General features: G+C 38.9%; 1 protein-coding gene across 6 annotated transcripts in view; it reads left to right on the top strand.

The window, feature by feature from the left end:
- The window catches only part of SLC15A5 (solute carrier family 15 member 5), a 37,007-nt gene extending 18,355 nt beyond the window's left edge, over nt 1-18,652 (top strand). For 4 of the 6 annotated variants that reach the window (XM_009471046.2, XM_087766624.1, XM_087766625.1 and 1 more), the window contains exons 7-10: nt 3,363-3,551; nt 7,862-7,993; nt 16,181-16,289; nt 18,165-18,652. In XM_009471046.2, coding sequence (XP_009469321.2) covers nt 3,363-3,551; nt 7,862-7,993; nt 16,181-16,289; nt 18,165-18,309 — 575 coding nt within the window. In that variant the 3' untranslated portion in view covers nt 18,310-18,652. The remainder of the gene's footprint in view (nt 1-3,362; nt 3,552-7,861; nt 7,994-16,180; nt 16,290-18,164) is intronic. The other 2 variants (XM_087766626.1, XM_087766627.1) reach the window with 2 other exon arrangements.
- Nucleotides 18,653-19,476: the final 824 nt, after the last annotated feature.

Here is a 19,476-nt window from a genome sequence, read left to right as displayed (position 1 = left end):
AACAACTATTTTCTCAGTGTGCTACTATTAATTCAGTGCCCCATGGCAAGCAGCACAGTGAGTACTGACACACACAGAGGTATTAATCTGACTAAATTAGCCTAATTAAGAGTGTTATTAAGTTTTATACAAACCAGATGCATATAACGCAGCAGGTTGCAATTACCCTAGTTTTTAAAATAACATCTGCATTAAAACACAAAAAGCACATTCAGATAATAATTTTCCTTAAAACCATGGAAATTTCAAGTTAGTATTAATGTTCTATCCTGTTACGTTGAACAGCAGTAAAATAAATGCAGTGGTTTATTCTTAATAGCTTCATTTATTAAAATAGCGTCCTGTTAGGGGTGATAAATTACCTGAGGCATAAAAATACCTGTGAGTACAGGCGATGGCTTTAGGTATCAAGGTATATGACTGCACCTGCAAATATGGTAGATGTCTAAGTGCCAATATTTTTGCCAACAGTTAATTAGGTTCACAATTATTTTCAGGAACAAAACTGAAAGTATAAATAGACTGTTGGTGTTGAGCCAGACTATAACTATATTTTAATTCAAGTCTTGTAGGAGGAAGAAATTTAAATAGTTTTCTGGAAATTTTCAGTATGTTAAGAATAACAGTTTTCAAGGACGAACCATGTAGACAATGTTGAACTGAAATATCTGATTGCTTTGTAATAAGGATCTAAGTGAAAACTGTTATCTATGTTACTTTCTCTATAGTTATTGGTTTATTTGTAAATTAGGTGTAATCTAAAAAACATTAAAATCTTAAAATGAATTTAGATTGTGTCCCAAATATATTGAGTATCTGGACCTCTTTATGAAAAACATGAGTATTTGGTAAACTTAGAGTTTGTCCAGTTTCATAGTTATTTTGGGTCTGAACTGAAGGTGTGTGTCTGCTGGGTAGTTGTCCTTCAGCTACAGGCAGGAGGCTCTAGCTGAAGTGCCTGAGCCATAGAATTTCTTGCTTTAATATTCTTAATGCCTGATTATACTGAATTGTCATATAAATCTCGGATTTACTCCATCCAAGAGTGATGTGGGGAATAGCTGTCTGTACACTACACAAAAGCAAGCCTCCAGTCCAATGGCTATTTCAGATGATTTAGGAGTTGATGATGACCATTTCTCCCTAAAAGATGTTCTAGTTTGAACAAGTATTCATTTCAGGAAAGCTTTTTGACGAGTTTTACTCAGGATATGAGATTAGGTAATAGCAAATGTCCAGTACAACCTTAGTGTCTAGATAATTTACACTACCTTGTCCTAGAATCAGCCCCAAGCGTTCCTAAAGCAACCTGTTCTTCTGTAAAACCAAAGCCTCAGATGGTCATTCCAAACTGCTTGTTTTAAAGAGGACTAAAGGGGGAAGAGGTAGGAGGAAAACCACGTCTTCACAGCTCTTGGTTTCTTCCTCTGCCACATTATGTCTTAAAAGAAATATTACAAATGTTGAGCATTCAGAGGTTGCTTTTTCTGAAATGTTTTGGCTTTTAGTAAGGGAAATGCTTAAAATATAGCACTGTGTAGTAATACTGAACTGCTTGAGGTTTCTTTAGTACTAACATAATTTTTCACTAGGAGAACTCTTGCGTTGGTAGATTACAAGAAGCTCCTTGAGGGTTTTATACCTGGCCTCAATAAGGTGCATTGGCTAGAAAATGCTGTTGAATTCCCTCTCATCATCAATTTTCAAGCAATAATTCATTGATGTTCTTATTAAGCACTAGAGGGGCCTTAACAGCAAAACAGCTTCTAGGCCTCAGGTTGGGGGGGGGCAGGTATTTAAAGTTCTGAAAAAGCAGGAAAAACGTGCTGGTGGAAGGGTGCAAGTTTGCTGCTGAGAGAAGAAACAGATGCATGTAACAACATAACAAGGCTAAGGCCACTTAGCTATATGAGTTTTCTGCCTGTTCTGTCCTGGCACCCAAAGAGAAATTTTATATGTATTATACATATAAAATGAAACAAAAGCCTTTGAATGTTGACATCAAATCTTGTAAGTTTAACAATTTCCAGTCATGAAGTGAGATGAGGTTTCTTATGGGGAAAGCAGTGCGCAGTCCAGGTATTTGAGCCAAAGCTGTGAAAAGAAACCAAATTCTCACACCTGTACTTATAGCTTAGAAATGCTGAGGAGTCACAAGCGTAGTCAAAATCAATGGGAGCTCAAAACGTCAGAAGTGTAAATGTTTCAAGTTCAGGAGTCTTACACGAAAACTTCGCATTCTTTGTGTTTTTCTGACAGGCTACAACCACTTCATACTGTCAACATCAAGAAATAGAAAATAATACATTTAAATAGTATCCTCTAGGCAATGTGTTGTGAAGTGTGCAGTATTTAAAATACATCTGAGTTTATTAGATTTTTTTTTCTTGCATTATGAGGCTAAACATATAGGATTTTTTCCTGACCTGTGTGCTTGTGCAGTACTTGTACTTGTGCCTTACCACTGAGGCAAACAGTAAGACTCCACGCATTGCACGTGCAGTAACATATTGAAATGTGTTATGGATCCAGCATGTTATGGTTATGCATCCAGTATATTGTGGATCATGCAGTGATACTTCTTCAGTTGCCTCCTGCCTTCTTCAGTTATCCTGTAGTCCAACGGCTTATGTGTAAATGCTTAGAAAGCTGGAGATTATGTCTTTGAGTAATGCAGCTCATCTCATCCCAAAATGTTCAACAGGCCAGCAAATGCACTATCCAACAAACTTTCAAAAGTAGATCAGGAGAACTCTATAGTGGAGGGAAAGGGGAAAATGTAGGAATGCTTGATCTCCTGAGGTGTGATATGCACTGCTCATTTTTTTTCTTTCCCATCTACCATGGCCTGCAGCCTTAGAAATCCATACTTCAACTGCCTGCACTACTACTTCTTGCGTAGAAAGCAAATGGGTAAAACATACGGTGTATATGTATATTTCAGAATCTTATTGCTGCTTGAATAGCAGCAATTCCCACCCAATCTCTTGTGATATCTGGAAGGGCTGCTGCCTTTACTTTCTCTCCTCCTTTATTACCTCCACCAATCTTAAAAATAAATAAATAAATAAATAAAATTGTTCTTTGTGACTTTACTCTTCAGAAAAGTTTTTCGTCTCTCATTTATTCTGCATCCCTAAGTTCTTTCTGTGTTGAGCTGGTGTCTCTTTGCCACATATTTAGAGTTAGGCTTGTGGTGCAGCAAGTACTCTTTGTCCATGTTTGTGTCCAGAAAGGATGTATTGGGGAGGAGGAGGAAGAAGAGAAGCTTCTTTTGCATCTCCTGGGACTCTGCTTCATTCTAAATACATGATAATCCTGTAACTACAGCTTGGTGAATGCTCTCTGTGCTCTTTATCCAGTTGTAGGTCAGTTATCTGCTGCACTTTCTGTGATGGTTGCTGGCTTCTCTGAAATACACCGAAAGCACTTCCCTCAGGTGGAGCAGATGCTTTCAGAGGAGGTTCTCCTGGTCTCTTCCATGCCTTGTTTCCACTTAGCTCCTCAGTACATCCTACTTGGAGTGGCTGAAGCTTTGGTAACTCCCTCCTGTAAGTAAAATCTAATAGGCTAAAGCAAGAGTGTCCTGATTTGCAGAGAATTATATCAACTTCCTAAAAATAATCACTGTCATCTGATATTTTATCCCTGGCTCTCTTCCATGGGCTTAATGAGCAGATCTGTGCTTTACCTGCTTCAGAGTAGCATAATTTGCCTTGCTGGCTGTAACTCAGTGAGCAATGACGTTGTTCCAGATTAACTAGAAGGTGACACAGCCAGGTCAGGTCCCTGGGCTGCGTAATCCACTGTGCGGTGGGGGGATGATCGGAGCGGTGGGACTCTGGGCTCGGGTGCGTGACTGGTCTTGAAGCTGAACCTGCTTCAGGCAGGGGCTGGACCGGATAAGCTCCTGAGACCCCTTCTGACCTGAACTCTTCTGTGGTGATTTTCTTGAGACAGAACAAATATGCACATGACAGCTGAGCTGTGGTTACGGTCTATGAGCACTTTTTAGGCCACAGTCAAAGCAAGGTGAAGCAATTTAGCTTAATCCTTTTCATTTGTGGACCTAGCTAACAGAATTATTAAGCATTTTTCACTGACACAGAGCATATGCAAGCGGGTAACACAATTCAACTGACAGGCTAACCTGGAGAATATTGTAAGCAGATGCAAGATTTTTGTTTGTGCTCCAATCAGGAGTCATGCGAACATGCTTGCACAGAGCAACAAGCCTTAGCTTGTGGCATGGAGCCAGAGACAAACACTCCTGCTTTCCAGAGCACAGGCAGAGCTTAGCTCACGCCTGCCACCTGTAAATTATGTGGACGTGCTCTTGATTGTGAGTCTGAACCTTCTCTCCCTTCCATAATTTACCTTTCCACATCTACACTGACATTCCTGAGGCTTATTGTCTTCTGAGGAGCACGCAGAGTGCTTACCAGTGTTTTACCTTGCAGAGCTTAAAAAAATGTTAGTATAACAAAAATAATCTAATCAACATTCACTTAAAGAGACACAGGTGAAGTAATTGACTAGCTGATCTCTGCAGGCATTTAATTCTACAGGTTGAGTGTCTATTGTTCCAGTACAACCCCAGAAATGTTCAGATTTTTATTTAAGAGTAGGAAATAACTTCAGTGTCTCAGCTTCATTCTTATACTCTAAGACTACTGAGAGCTGTGGGTCATGGTCTGTCACTAAAAAGGTAATTTTCCCTAGTTTTAAATACTTAGCACTTTCATAATGCCTCTTCATCCGATAGCTCTCAAGTACTTAACTGAGACAGGTTTCTAGGCAGGTAATGTGGTTTCTAGGTTACAGGCTAAGTGTAAGTGAAAACTGTGACCTTCTCTGTTTAGCTTAACAAAAAAAGAGGTTAGGAGGTGACTTGCTTACAGTCTTCTCATGCAGAAGCATGAGAAGAATATTGCTGGTACGATAAAGCTTTTTAATCTAGCACACTGGGACACAACAGAAGTTCAATGGCTGGAAGATGACATTAGCCTTTAGAAAAGAAATAAAGCTCCATGTTGTTTTGGTTTTTTTCTTTTTATTTTTTTTTTTAAATCTCTTTAAAAGATTGTGATTAGAATTTCTGAGGAAGAAAAGTTGTCTTCCCCATTTAAATAAAGATTAAGCATCTTGCTAAGAGCTGCAGTTAGAGGTGTGATTCAAGAACCTAGGTAAATGGGACTAAGCCTGAATTTGACTTGCTTGTAGAAAACTAAAGGTAGGCACCTAAAATAGCACGTTACTACTGTAGTCGATGGGGATGCAGGCCTCCACTTGCCCCCACATAGGTGTCTGGCACCATTTGTCATGGAGTACCTAGGCTATACCCGTGGGGCAAGCAGGCTCTTTACGGTACCTGTGTGGCCTCCAGCTGCTGCTGGGGAAGAGCGCGGTTTTCCCGTAGGTCTTGCACCTTATCGGACAGCCCCGTGCAGATGGCTAAGGGGCAGTAGAGCATTTCAGGCAGCGCTGGGCATCTGTGTTCAAACTACTGAACTGAGCTTTAGATTTCTGCTTCTATTTGACCTGAACTGCTGTTCAGGAACCATTCAGTGGATCTCCATGGATGGTAATGACAGCCTAGACACTTAAATAGTTGTTTCACCTTTGCTGACATTTTACTGCCTTTGTTATGCAGAAGGTCAAATTCAATTAGCATAATAATTTATTTGACCCGAGTACATGATCCAAGTTGAAGACAGAAATGTTCACACTTGTAATTAGAGGGAAGAGAGGAGATAACTCATTTCTGAAGTACTTGGTTAGAAGAGCTAGATTTGGCATATTGAACTCTTTATCTGTATTTGAGTCCTGATACTTACAGTTGTGTTTATACAATATATTTCATTATCTTGTTGATAGGAGTTTTATATAATCATCTGCTTCAGGTGGCATGAGCATCTTTTAGAATAATATCAGCATTTAATGTTTCCCTAGCATTGAGGTAGTCTTTAAAAAATAAAATAAAACTGATAAAATAATTGCTCTCCTCTACAATGTTAGAATGCAAGATCTCTCAGACCTCTGACAGCTTGAATTTGTAACCTTAGCTTGGTTTAAACTAGGAAATTACTCTTTTAAATCCCAATGATTTAAAAAAAAAAAAAAAAAAACGCAAACTCCCCCCAAAAAACCGAAAAAGATACTGCCACAAAAAAACAAACAAACAAAAAACCCCAAACAAAACCAAAACAACTTCATCCTGTGGGAGAGTATTAGCAGGCATTTGCCCCCACAGCGCATGATATTGCTGGTGATGGGAAGCCAGCCTGCTGGCCACAGCAGCTGTGTTACACTGCCAGTGTCCAAGCCGCCTGGTGCACTGTAACTGCTTTGCCCTACAAAGGGTTAGCAGATTTGCAGTGTTTGCTGAAGTGCTGCAAGAATATCATCCGCCCATCAACATGTCTCAAAGCACTTAGAAATGGGAAGCCTTATAACAAACAGCTCTGTTAGTTAAAGGATATATTGGGGATCACTTCACCCACGAATGAAATGCAATAGTCTCCAGGGTGAAATGCAGCAGCTGTTTAATAGTTCCCAGCAGCACCGTGGGAGAAGCGAGGAATGGAGTATGCAATTGAAACAGCAGGGGTAATTTAGGTAAGTAGGATGCAATTACCCAGACAGAATTTGGCCAAGATGCATGTTTTGCACCCCTGGTTTTAGAAGGGAGGAATAACCAAAAACTTTTTAGGCTCTCACTGATTCAAATTAGCTAGGACACTGACTGTACAATGTTTCTGACTGTACTGTTGCATCTACAGATGGTGTCCCGGTCTCACCTGCTTTATCTTGCCCTCAGGCTTTTGGTTCCTATTGTGAATGAGGAAAAAACACTGCCCATGGTATTTTTGTCTTTTCTTTAATATGTTTCCAAAGCTCTCATTTGGACATCCAAATTAAAAAGGGTGGAAGATGATGATTGCAAAGCTTCATTTGTATTCAGAGATGCTTCAGGCAACTCGGCATCCAAATAAGATCCTCTGCTGTCAAGTTTCTCAAGCTGGAGGTCATTCAAACTCAACTAATAAAGCAGGTTGGGAGACACTGGAGCTTGGAGAACAAGTGTGGATGAGGGCTCAAGGTGTGAAATTAGGAAACAAGAGGCTTTGATAATCAGGGAAAGTTGCTCAAAAAGAATAGCTATCATAAAGACTTACTGTTACCCTAACCTAGTTCAGCCAATTTACAGCTGGTGGGATTATTTATAGTCATCCATGCTACAACAGCATGTTACAGCTCCCCCTCACCACCAAAGCTGTTGCTTCTTCTGGTTTAGTCTTCTAGCAAGAAAGTGAAGAACAATGTCTTAAAAATTAGCCAGTGACTCTGGGGGTTGCTGTCTGGGGAAGAGGAGCATTGTCCAGGCTTAAGTTAAAGCAAAGTGACTCTCCAAGTTAAGGTAGAGCTCTGGATTTTGGAAGTATTTACTAGTGGCTGTGCTGCATGGGCTCTGGCATAGGAGGTTCCACTGTCCTGCAGTTAAATATCACATCTGCTGTCTTCACACTTGCTGACTGTGGTGGTGTTTCTCTTGTCTTGCTATGCCTGAGGTTTTAAAGGTGAAAGCAGCTGCCTGGGTGAAAGATCTTTATGTACTTGTGGAATATCGACACTTGTATGTGGGATGATTTTTTACGGAGGTTCATTTAAACAGTTGAGATAATCCTTTGTTAATAGAGTACATGCTAACACATCTGCCCGTGTGCAGCAAGAACATTCTCTGTGTAAAATATGGAAAGTCCCTATTAGAGACACTTTGGATTTTTTTCTCTTACCTATCTTCTACCACCATTTACTTTTTTTTTTTTTAACCTGTAACTCTATCTGCTTCCTTTCTAAGGTTCCTTACTTTCATTCTGGCTTGTGCCAGAAAGAATTAGAGGGATTTCCATGCATTTTTTAACTCTCTTTAATGGAGCTGGCTGCTTTATGGGAGCTTTCTTTGTTCTGACAGCCCACGCAGGCACTCAAGGTAAGAATATGCTCATGACCAGTGTTCCTGAGCAGTTTTCTAATATTGATTTGGAGAATTAGGCAGCAGAATTAAAGGGGATGCCAAAGTTTTATTGATTTGCTCTCACAATTAAGATGGAATTAAGATAGGAAATAGCCTTCCAGCTGTATTCATCCAATTTTAATGAGTCATCTCAGTTTTGATAGTTGGAGTAATTAGAGGATGGCATCTTGCAGGAAGCCCTCACCTCCAATCTCTGTAGTTCTGTTCTGGAAGACAAGAAAATAAATTGTCTGGGAAGCACCTTTTTGTGTTCATGAAGAAGTACATTCATGTTAGCCACGCTTGCGTGGAAGCCTCTGGCCACGAGAGCAAGATTAGTGCTTCAAAGAATGGAGAACATGCCTGCCTTTCTGCTCCACAGTGTTGTAGGGGAAAGGAGGTTGGGTTGAGTGTTTCAAGGCTGTCCAGGGAATTTGTTTCCCTAGACCCATTACTTCTCTCTTGCCTTTTTTATGCCTCTCCCTTTGCCCAGCTACTGGAAGAACCAGATTCTGTGACAATATGGTCTCACTGTGATTTTACCATTTTGCAGATGGATACTGCAATTCCCAGAGAATTTATTGTTTCAAAAGGAGTTATTTCAGATTCAGCCTGTTGAGGAGTATTTAGTGTAAGCCCTGAACTGGAGTTTTTTCTGGGTTGCTGACTTTCTAGATAGGCCAAGCGTTTCTTAAAGTCTTTTTTCCTTTGCTGATGAATCTTTGTTCAATAGAGAAAAAGACTTGTTTCATAAGTACATTTAAAAAGTAAAGCACTTGCATTCTCGAACGAAAGAACAGGGAATCCTTTTGTTCACATATCTGAAATAGTTCCACTTGCTGAAGCAGTACTTCTAAAGATGCTTTCCATTGATAAGCTTTGTTGTTATTGCATTACAGAGAACTGTTCTCTTATAGAGCACAACTGTCATGCCCTAATGCACAACACTGTTGCAATTACCATGGCTGCAGAATTTTGTAACTGCTTATGGTTAAGTTTTGAGTTCTTCTCTTACCTACATAAAGAACCATGTAACTCAAAAACAAGAGGAAGTGTTGTGTTTTGGTTTTTTTTTTTTTTTTTGAAAGTATGACAAGAAATTTTAATTCCTACTTGCAAGATCTGAACAAAGGAATGGTTCTTTGACATGCAGTGTTGTTTTTAAGCTAACAATTCAATTAAAAATTTCTTATGAGGTATAAAAGCATCACCTAGAGATGGGTAAAAAACAGGAATGCTTACGCAAATGAATCAGGCAAAGAATTATGAAGTACCAAGGCATCCAGTGTGGAAAGCAGAGCTCCTTGAATGTCCCCCAGTGGAAGAGATCTTTTTTTTTTTTTTTTTTTTTTTCTTTGGGTAATATGGGTTCAATGAAACTAACACTTCAAGAAAGACTGTGTTGCTGACTTTTTCTTCCCCTCCCCCCAAAAGTATGGAAATTATTAATTTTTATACGGTTGAAATATTTTTTTTAGTAAAATTGATGTATTTTACTGCAATTTGACTTTGGGTATAATTAAATATTTATAAAATAATTAAGCATAATGTCAACATCAAAACATTTTGACTATGTTGTGCCACTATATATGTAATTTATTCCTTCATAGAATATTTTTATACAAAATGGTAGAGGAAAACAATTTTTGGATTTGGTTTGCAATTCAGTAGATTTTTGCTGATTTTATATCAAGGTGATTTATTCTTTTTCTGTAAGTCTGTATGAAAACATTTAATTGATTCAAAAAAGACAATGTTCATTTCCTGCAGAAATACTGTCTTATCAGAGCCTTCAAATTCTTATCCTGGTCAGGATCAAAAAGCCTGAACTCTCCAAATTCTCCACAGAGTGCAGTTGCCATGTTCTAACCCTTTTTGCTCAAGATTTTTGAGCAAACTGAAAAAGTTTCCTGGCTAAAATACTCCTCACTTTCATGAAGTTGGGTGGCAAGCTTCTCCACTTAGCTTTGAAAAAAAAGGTATAACTTATGTCTTTATTTAAGTTGGTCAGACCTGCCAGTGCTGTAGATGGAATTGACCGCACCATTATCCTGAGCAAAAGACACTCTTAAATTTCCAAGGGTTCAGTGACAGTCTGTATTCAGATTAAGGTGCTGTAATGGGACTAAATAAGCCCCTAAATAGGGGAAGTCCTCTGCAAAACTTGAAAATCTTTAGAGAAAATATAGTGAAAAATGTTTAATGTTTGCTCTGTTGCTCTAGTTAGAACCATTAGAGATTACTTTCCCTATTAGTATGTAAACAACATATTCTTGGACTCTCACATTTTATTTTTAAAAATAAGTGGAATCTCGCTGCGTATCTCTTTCCCAGTGTTCTCTGCTTGAATGAGATTAATTAATCTGAGTTACCACAATTCAGGCGATTCACAGCTTGTAAATAATGGAGATAGTCCTGTATCTTCATTTGTGTTATAATGGTTCAGACTGAAGACTTAGAGTATTCATCTACTCATCACAGCTAAACTTTTGTCCTGCTGACTCATAAATCAAAGTAGGCTTGGGATCAGACTGCTGGAGCTGGGTATAGACTATAACAAAACCGAAGAGGTATTTAGGCTTGGTTTTGTTTTTCTTCTAGTTACACAGGGAATATTATACACAAAATTCTCTTGTTCCATCTGTATTTTTTTCAAAACTCTTCCATTGTGCTTCTTACGGTGTTCTTTGGTGCTTGTGATGAAAAGCTTAAGATCAGCAAAATAATAACTTTTTTAATTTATAAAACTTAATGGTTACCTGTTGAACCCTCTAAAGATGACAGCGCTTCAGACAGTAAAATTGTGAGTTCTCTTAGGTCAAATAAATTAAGCTCTCATTACTCACATTGGGTATTTTTTTCATTTCTGTTTAAAGAGCTTGTAAAACATTTGGTATCTGGACAATTTATGGAACTGGAGGTAAAGCAAACCAAACGGAACTTTTATTTTTCCCACCTAAAAAGCTGAACTGATTTATTTATATTGGAAGACCAAAGTTCTTTCTCTTTTGCTGAAAGAAGATGCTAGTGTTTATGCAATGATTTTGTAAGATTTAAAAAGGCTTCGTGTGTGACTCTTGGGCTATGGGTGCTTTTGTCTTGTCCCATGATTCTTGTTTCACTAAGACCTGAGCCAAGACTATTTCTGGTTCTCCCATCTCTAAGCAAAGAGACCATGTTTGCCATGAAGCAATTCAGGATACAATGAAGTAGATCCTCCAGTGTGTATTTTGAAGTGCTGAAGCACAGAGGGTGTTGACAAAATTTAAACATTTTTATATCCTATTTCATGTCACTAGTTTAGAATTTTATTTGGGTTTTTATTGGCAAAGTTGATCAGATATCAGTCACAGTCAAAGCTGCATTAATCATTTTTAACGCATCTATGGAGGATGGTGTGAATATGATAAAATAAGACTTTTTTTTTAAAATCTGACGAGTGCAAACAGATGACGGGTGACAGTGATATTTTCAGTACAAGCTGGGAAACTGCTTTCTTTTGGATCTCTTACCTCTCCTAACATTTTAACAGAAGAAGATGCAAGACAAAACCTGTCCTCCTATGCCAATCATTTCAGAATACATTTCTCTAAAAATATTAATGTAAATATGTAAGAAAGAAAAAAGAAAAAAAAAAAAAAGGTCAGAGGAAGGAAACTGCCCCAGACACAGTTTTCCTGTTTGTATTTAGAGAACCAAGGATTTTTTGTGGTTTGGTTTTTTGGGTTGTTTTGGGGGTTTTTTTTGGTGGTTTTTTTGGGTTTTTTTTTGTTGGGTTTTGTTTTTTTTTTTTTCAGTTTGGAGCCTTGTGTGATTCTAAATACCAAAGATGATAAAGCTAAAGGATATTTCTTGCAGTCCAGATGGTGGTGTCCACTGGTGCCTACTTAGCTAATAAGGATTAGAGGCAGACTGAGACTTTAATTTGGATATGATTAAACACTAAATGTATGCCCACTAACTTGATGAAATGATGGAAGGCAATACAATCCTTTTCTAAGATGTGAACTAAATTTTTCTATAATCATAGTCTGGGTTGCAGGATAGGTGTAAAAATGTGGGAATCATACAGAATAGACTAACTTCTGGCATGTGACTGTTTTGCTTTGTCTCGTGTGTTTTCCCAATGCTAAAATATGATGGTGTTATTCAGTAAACAAACTGAATGCCTTCCTGTGCAACTTTGGGCTTTGTTGTGAATCCCTTGAGGGCTCCAAGAGTGCCATGATAGCAACAGATATACTAGTGCACACAAGGTATGTCAAAGACGGGCTTACAGCCCTTTCCACATCTTCTTTGATGGCTAGTATTGCCAGCAGTTGGTTGCTGTCAGTCATCCACCAGAAACAGCCCAGGAAAGTGTTTTTGTCCATGTCCTAATCCCCGCTTCACCTACTTTTCTGCCTGTGTTGGCAGGATCAGTTGTTTTCTCTTGGTGTTTTATAATATTCCTACTTCTTGTACTACCTGAGCATTTTTGATGCAAAATTGATAGGACTGCAAAATGTCAGTGAAAGTTTACTGGGTACTTTACTTCAACAATGTATGGTATAGCAGGCTTGAGGAATTGATTCTGCCTAGACTTAATCTTCTAATTTGTTCTAAATTTGCCATGAAATGCATAACCAATTCACCTCTAACCAATAAGAAAAGGCTCTTTAAAACATACACAGCTAAAGGAAACTTCTGATTCTCTGTGGTGACTCATGCTACAAAGTATTTCCATTGTTGGAATAAAAATGGAACTCAGGAGCTTGTTGTAGAAAGTTAATTCCCAGTGAGCAATTATCTATGTGACAAACCAACCTTGTAATTGGCACTTCTGTTGGCAATCTCCATAGAAAAGGGAAGGATTGACAGAACCCAAAGGCAGTGTCTTTGGGGGGAAAGTGTATTGTTAGCATATTGCATGCTGATTCAAGGATGAGAAAGTGCTGGACTCTTCAAACACAGTAGTGCCCAGGGCATCTTACTCCAACAAAAACAAACAAACTGACCCAATAGGTTCCTGACGTTCATGGCTGAGAGTAAAATCCTGAAAGTGTAAACCCCAAACCCAGTCAGTGGAGGGTGCTGGAGTCTGCAGACAGCTTGTGGAAGGTGTTAGTGGGGTAAGTGGTGAAAATGTCTAAAGGGAGTTTTGCTGCCTGAAACACATGGCTGATGTTTTAACACCGATGGCTGTTCTCCCAGGGCTTCCTGCCAGCAGAGGATTCTCTGTGCAGTGAGTGTAAGCAGAGGTAAATTTAGTCTAGGCTTATCCCCTCTTTCATGGAAAACCAACTTCCATTTGAAAAAGGAAAAGAAGGAAAAAAAAAAAAAGTGAGAAGTAAATATTTTTGGCTGAAAATAGGAAATGGTTACATTAATCTTTGCTGTACCCAGTGATGAAAATGAATATTGGCGGTAGGATAACAGTCTGGATATCTCTAGGACTGCTACCACCCCTGTTTCTCTGTAGAGAAAGGCACCCCTGACAAACCTTGTTGCCCCTCACTGAAAGGAAAAGAAAGCCTTGCTCCTACCTCTTGCTTTGGATAGCGCGGCGAAGGGGAGAGAGAGAGAGCACACGCATGCTGTAGGAGCTCGAGTCTTACCATGCTCAATCTGATTTTGGCCCTGCCTATGCTGTTGCTTATTTATAATACAGGATTTTCCAAAGGCTTTGTGTCGTTATCCTGGCCTCACTGTTTAAACACTGGCAATTATTAAAAGAAAAAGAGAGGAGACAGAGCAATGGTCTTTGACCCAGGCCATGGAGGAGACCAGTGGTGAAGTGGGGGCAGAATCCAGATCTCTTGCTTGCCGGGCTGCCCTCCCACCCTGATAAAACCAACCATTCCCACTTTCAGTGCTTCAATATGGTGCCTTTGCTAGCGTTAAGACAGTTTCAAAGGTCCATTTTACTCCGTTCTCTTAGAAGCTGCTAAATTCCTTTTTTTTTAATTTTTTTATTGCTCAGTGCTATTTTTAAGTACATATTTTCTGTTCAGGTTTCATTGTAAACGCCGTTCCATTAGGAAGCTCCTGCTGCTCATATAGTTAGGCTAGCCGATGTAAATAACCTAGCAGACAGTGTGAACTCTGCTTTGACAAGCTGTAGCGCCGAACCCCATGCGTGCTTTCTCTTTCATCAGATAGACGCACTCTCTCCGTGACTTCTATTGGCCACTGGGGGATGTGAAATGAAAAACTACCTGATTGTGAATTATGACAGTAAAAGTTTATAAGCTACTAAAATGAAGTTATAGCACCTAGGAGCTCAGTCAACTGACAGTGTTAAATGATACGTTTTAAAACTCGCTCTAAGATAGTACTACAAAAGGAACCGCGCACACAGAGGTGAGGTGGTGCTGCTCTGTGACAGGCAGAAAGGTAACGTGGCACGAAGCAAACTGCGGAGGAGTTAGGGAAAACTGCTGCACCGATGGCAGTTGTTCTCTGTTAATCCCAAGAGAGCTAAAGGTAACTGCTTTGAAAAGAAATGTGTTTACAACTGCAAGATGTGGAGGGAAGAGAAAAATGTAAATATATGTATGTGGTGGGGTGGGGTGTAATCTTTTGACTGCTGGCTCTCCTGGGCTGTGGAACTGCTCTTTTTCTCCAATTAGAAAATTTTGACAAGCTAAAAGAATGGCATTGGATGGGTAAAGATGGCATTAGTGGCCAAAAGATCGGTTAAGGCTGTCAGGTTTGTACAGCACAGCTATGGCAAAGGTGGCTGTTTTTCCTCCTCTCCCTTTTAGGTCATCCAAGTGGTGAATAGCCACTCTGTTGAGATGGCTAGGATTTGATACTAGACTTTGAGGGAGCAAAGAAAGGTGACTTTGGGCACATTGATGCTGGTGGTTTAGTTCAGATCAGGAGTGCTTTTTTGATCTGAATCTCCTGATCACCTCTGATTTGCATCACAGCATGATCTTGGAATATGAAAAACCTGCATTCCTTTTGGCTGGAACTAAACCAAAAAAATGCTTGTGCCTGACGTGTTCGAGCTGTTAGTGGGAACTGGTCTATGTGAACCCCCCCTGAGCTGTGTATAGTGTGGACATCACGTTCTCAGCACCAGCTGTTTCACGCTCTGCGTTTGCTCCTGTTGCACTTCACTACTTGCTAATGAAGACAGTCTCTCTTCTTCAAAGGCAATAAATATCCTGTATTCCCAAATAATGTAAAAAGGTCGTTACAGCACTGTAGATCTCTCTCTGATATTCTATATCTACTGTAACTTCTTTTTCACCTTGGTTTTGTGTTTTTGCTGTAGTTGATTATGGTACTTCAGGTACTGATTGTCTTCAAATGCAGGCTGACTGGGGCTGGCTTTCTTTTTAAGCATCTTGATTTCCATAGTTATTTACTACCTGAGCTTGGTTGCAGGCTGGTTGCAATGGACATCAAAAGCAATACAGTTGCAAACTAAAGCACACAAAAATACAGGCAGGGAAGACTCTGCATGTATATAGGTGGTACTATCCTCTGCTGAATGGAGTTTAAGCTGCCAAAAAGTCCCAGACACTATTGCCAAAAGCCTTGGTAGAAAAAGGTTTGATTCATGCAAATAAATGCCGTGTGCAAGACAAGGACACGTTGCAGGCTCATGGCTAAAGGCAGCTATAAAGAAAGGTGAAGTAAAATGTCAGGTAGCATCTTGGTGATGGAGCACCGTCCAAGGCACTGAACAAAGGCTTTTTCTGCATGTTTTGGCGTTTGGTTTGGTTTGTTTTTTCTTAAGAAGGGCCTATTAAAAGCATGAGAGATGTGAAAAAGGATTTCTACAGACCACCTTAACTCTAGCTCTTCCTAAAATTTTCACATTTGACATTCATTTAGCTACGTGCACAGGATAATACAGAGGGAAGATGGCCCAATCATTACAGTAGTAGCTGTGCAGAGTTAGGTTTTCCAGTATGCTTCAGATTTGTTAGGAAAGTTCTTTAGTTTCTCTAGATCTCTATCGCCTGTCTGCAAAGCAGAAGCAAAGTACAATGTAGACTCAAAAAAACATAAATGCTGTGAGAATGAAGTCTGTGTAAAGAGCTACGGGGGGGTTCAAAGCACCTGCTGTGATTGTGTCCTACACAAAGTTATCTTCGTGTCTTTCATATAAGCCACGTCTCATCCTGCAAGGTAAACTAATTCTGCTTCAAATATCTGCTGTGCCAGGCAACTGGTTTCCACACTTGCTGCATGAAGGTAAATTGGAGAGATTCTTCTTCTTCTTGGCTTCCTTAATGACAGTGAACACCCTGGGGTTCTGGACCATTGCACACAGGTATGTGTGAGAAAATGAAAGCTTGATGTTTCATTTGTAGATATGGGTAGAAATTCTTGCAAAACCTGTAAACTAGTGTGTAATAAAGAATTGGTAGTGATAGATCATATGTTATCGTTCAGGGTTCAGACTTCAGTATTTTTCATCTGCCTTGAGGAGAGAGATTTCACAGTAAAAATTATGTGGTAAGGTTATAAAAAAAAAAAAAAATGGTGTAATTATCCTTAAATATTTAAGAGGTCTTTATTAGTATGAAAATGCCTTGAAGAAAGAAGAGCATCCTGTTCTTTACAGAAGGACATCAATATGTTGGTATGGAGTTTAGATCACAGCACCAAGATGTCTCTATCATAGAACTGACCTCCACTGCACTTGGCTTTGTACCAATACGTAGAAAACATTGCTGTTGTCTCAATGAGTTTACATCTGTAGTTTAGGACAGTAGGCAAAGGGGCTGCAAGAAAACAGCAGACTGCTACTGGTTAATGCTGTATGCAGTGGTTTCAACAGAATAACCCTGAAATACTTTCTGATACTCTACTGGGCAATGAGATAAAAGCAACTTTCTGCTGGATACAATGGAATTGCCCCAGTTAGCCCCCGCATAGGAAGCAATTTTAGGCCACCTGTAGAGCCTAGGTTTAATGCCTGCATATTGCCTGCAAAATGCAAGGAACTCACAACTGCAATCCCCTTTTACATCCACAGTGGTTTGAAAGTTGGTCTGCCTCTTGTATTCCAGAATAAATTATTTAACCACAATTAACTTTCTGTTGTCAGTGTTATAAGTAATACTTGTAGCTAAGAACAAGGGAGGGGAGCAACCTGTGTCACCATGAGTGGGGAAAGGTCACATGCAAGTGGCATTCTCTCTTAGACATTGGGCTGCAATTCTATGGAAATCCTTCAGAAACCTTGACAAAGTAGTGATTTGATAATGACAATAATAGAAAATTTCCAAGGGCAGTGTACTTCTAGAACTCTTGAGAAAAAGAGTGCACTAACTTTGCGGCACCAAAGATTACTATAGTGTCTTGTCAATTATTTCAATGTAACCTGAGACACAAGTGTCTATTTATTCTGGTGGGTAGTTCTTGATTCTCTTATTTTAAATGTGACCTGAGTTATGACTGAAATGTTTCTTCTGCATGTACTTTGTTTCCCTTTTATAAAATGGGATTTTTTTTTTTTCCTCTGTAAAATGCAGTTTTCATTTGTAACACTTACTGCTGAAAACTAAAAGGTTTTGGTTGTCAAAAAGTGGCCATAAAATTGGGTTGAGCTCACAAATAATTTTGCCACAATTTAACATATTTTATGAGGAAATTTGTTGACCTCCAGTCTTCCTAAAAAAAAAAAAAATTGTATTTCAAATTGGTATTTCACTTCAAAATGAAGGTACCTCATTTTTCAATAAGACAACCAAAACCTACATGAAATATGTTTTTCTGAAGTCAAATGCAATTGCTTCATTTTGTGCTGGATAAGAATTCTTCCAGAGTGGAGAAAAAAGGGTGAGGACTATTCAGATAAACACTGATTTAGGGGTGGGGGGAAATCAGGCTTTAAAACTCTGAATTAGAAAAAATAGACTAAAAATTTCTCTGAGGAAAAAAGCATGTTTCTTTTTTAAATTTGTTAAAATGACACATTACAGCTCTTATTAACACCTACATCCCATTTGGCACTTCTCATCCTGAAGTTCTGAAAGATTCTAGGAAAGCACATACCACTATTTTATTCTTTTGGCTGCTTAGAAGTCCAGGACCCAGAAGGCCCTGTAACTTGCAAAATATTACCTAATAAACAATGGGTGAAGCTAATCCCAGAAAGGATGATTATTTCAGTATTTTCCTTCCCTATCCTCCCTCCCAGATACAGCAATCTGAATCAGAAATACACCAATGAATTCAGAGGAAGTCTTCCTGAAGAAAAACTTCTGAAGCATGAAAAAGCCATCAAGCATTATGATAGTGTCCTGGAAAGTTCTCCCATTTTGTCTCCTATGGAGAAAACCTGACAAAATTTCACCATTGTTTGAAATTTTAATTGTGTTACCAACCAGCTTTCTAATGATAAATTACCTAGCATACTTAAGTGGAACTGCCAGTGTATTTATGAATTATCTTAGGAATAATAATGTTATTTATAAGTTTACAAAATAGCAGTTGTCGTAGGATTTGGCCTCGTAGGATGCTGCACTGTCATAATGCACGTCGAGGACTATGAGAGCTCACTGCTTGGCATGGATCGTGGAGAGAGGTTTTTAATCTCTATAGGGAAATAAAGAGGTATCCACATGTATTTGTACTTAGTAATGGTTCAAAATTAATAAACTCATGTATACGTTTGTTTGCAAATTACTTTGTGACAGTATCATTTACAAATAATTTTGGAGTCTGGTATTGGCTGGTTGATGCTTGCAAAGGCGGGAGACTTGTGTACTATTCTTGGCTACGCTACTTATCTGCTACCCAGCCTTCAGCAAGTTGCTTCTTTACCTTAGTTTCCCCATCAGTAAAGTGGACACAGCCATACTAACCTTCTTTGCAAATTGCTTTGAGATCTACCAAAAATATACTAGAAACTATATACCAGAAACTATATACCAGTAATAAGTCCATAAAGTATGTCATGAAACATTGATGCTGAGGCATATAGTCTCTTACTTGGCAGAACTGCTGTCAGATTTGTCATTCCTAAAGGATGATATACAGAAAATTGCTAGTAGGAGAACTGGAGACTAGAACTTATTTACATCAAAATTACTAATTGTAGACCAGTTGAAGGGGGTGAAGGGAGTTAGGAAAAGAAGACTGGGAAAGGGTAGATGCAGTTGGAAATGGGAGAAAAAATTATTAGTAAAATGCATTCCACTTTAAAGATCTAAACAATGTTAAACACTCCCCAAATTGGCTGACTTGGGTATAGCGAGCGATGCTAATCTAGCATTTAACTTTTTTTTTTTTTTAAGTTTTTTGCTAAAGAGAGTGAGTATGGAAGTGGGGTCTTTATGTGATAAGGAAACATATTGAACCCAAAAACTAAAGGAGCACTTTGATATCAAGATGTTTGTATTGGAAGTGGTAGTCAAGCCAGAATGCTTGTTAGATATGAGGAATGCTCTACCGCAGGAGAAACTACATTAAAGTCACTGAAGTGACACAGAGGGTAGTTTGTGAGCTGA

Source organism: Nipponia nippon, unplaced genomic scaffold (genome assembly GCF_047370975.1).
Source record: "Nipponia nippon isolate SJK-2023a ecotype South Korea unplaced genomic scaffold, ASM4737097v1 scaffold_3, whole genome shotgun sequence".
Classification (NCBI taxonomy): domain Eukaryota; kingdom Metazoa; phylum Chordata; class Aves; order Pelecaniformes; family Threskiornithidae; genus Nipponia; species Nipponia nippon.
This window is presented reverse-complemented; position numbering and strand designations above follow the sequence as displayed.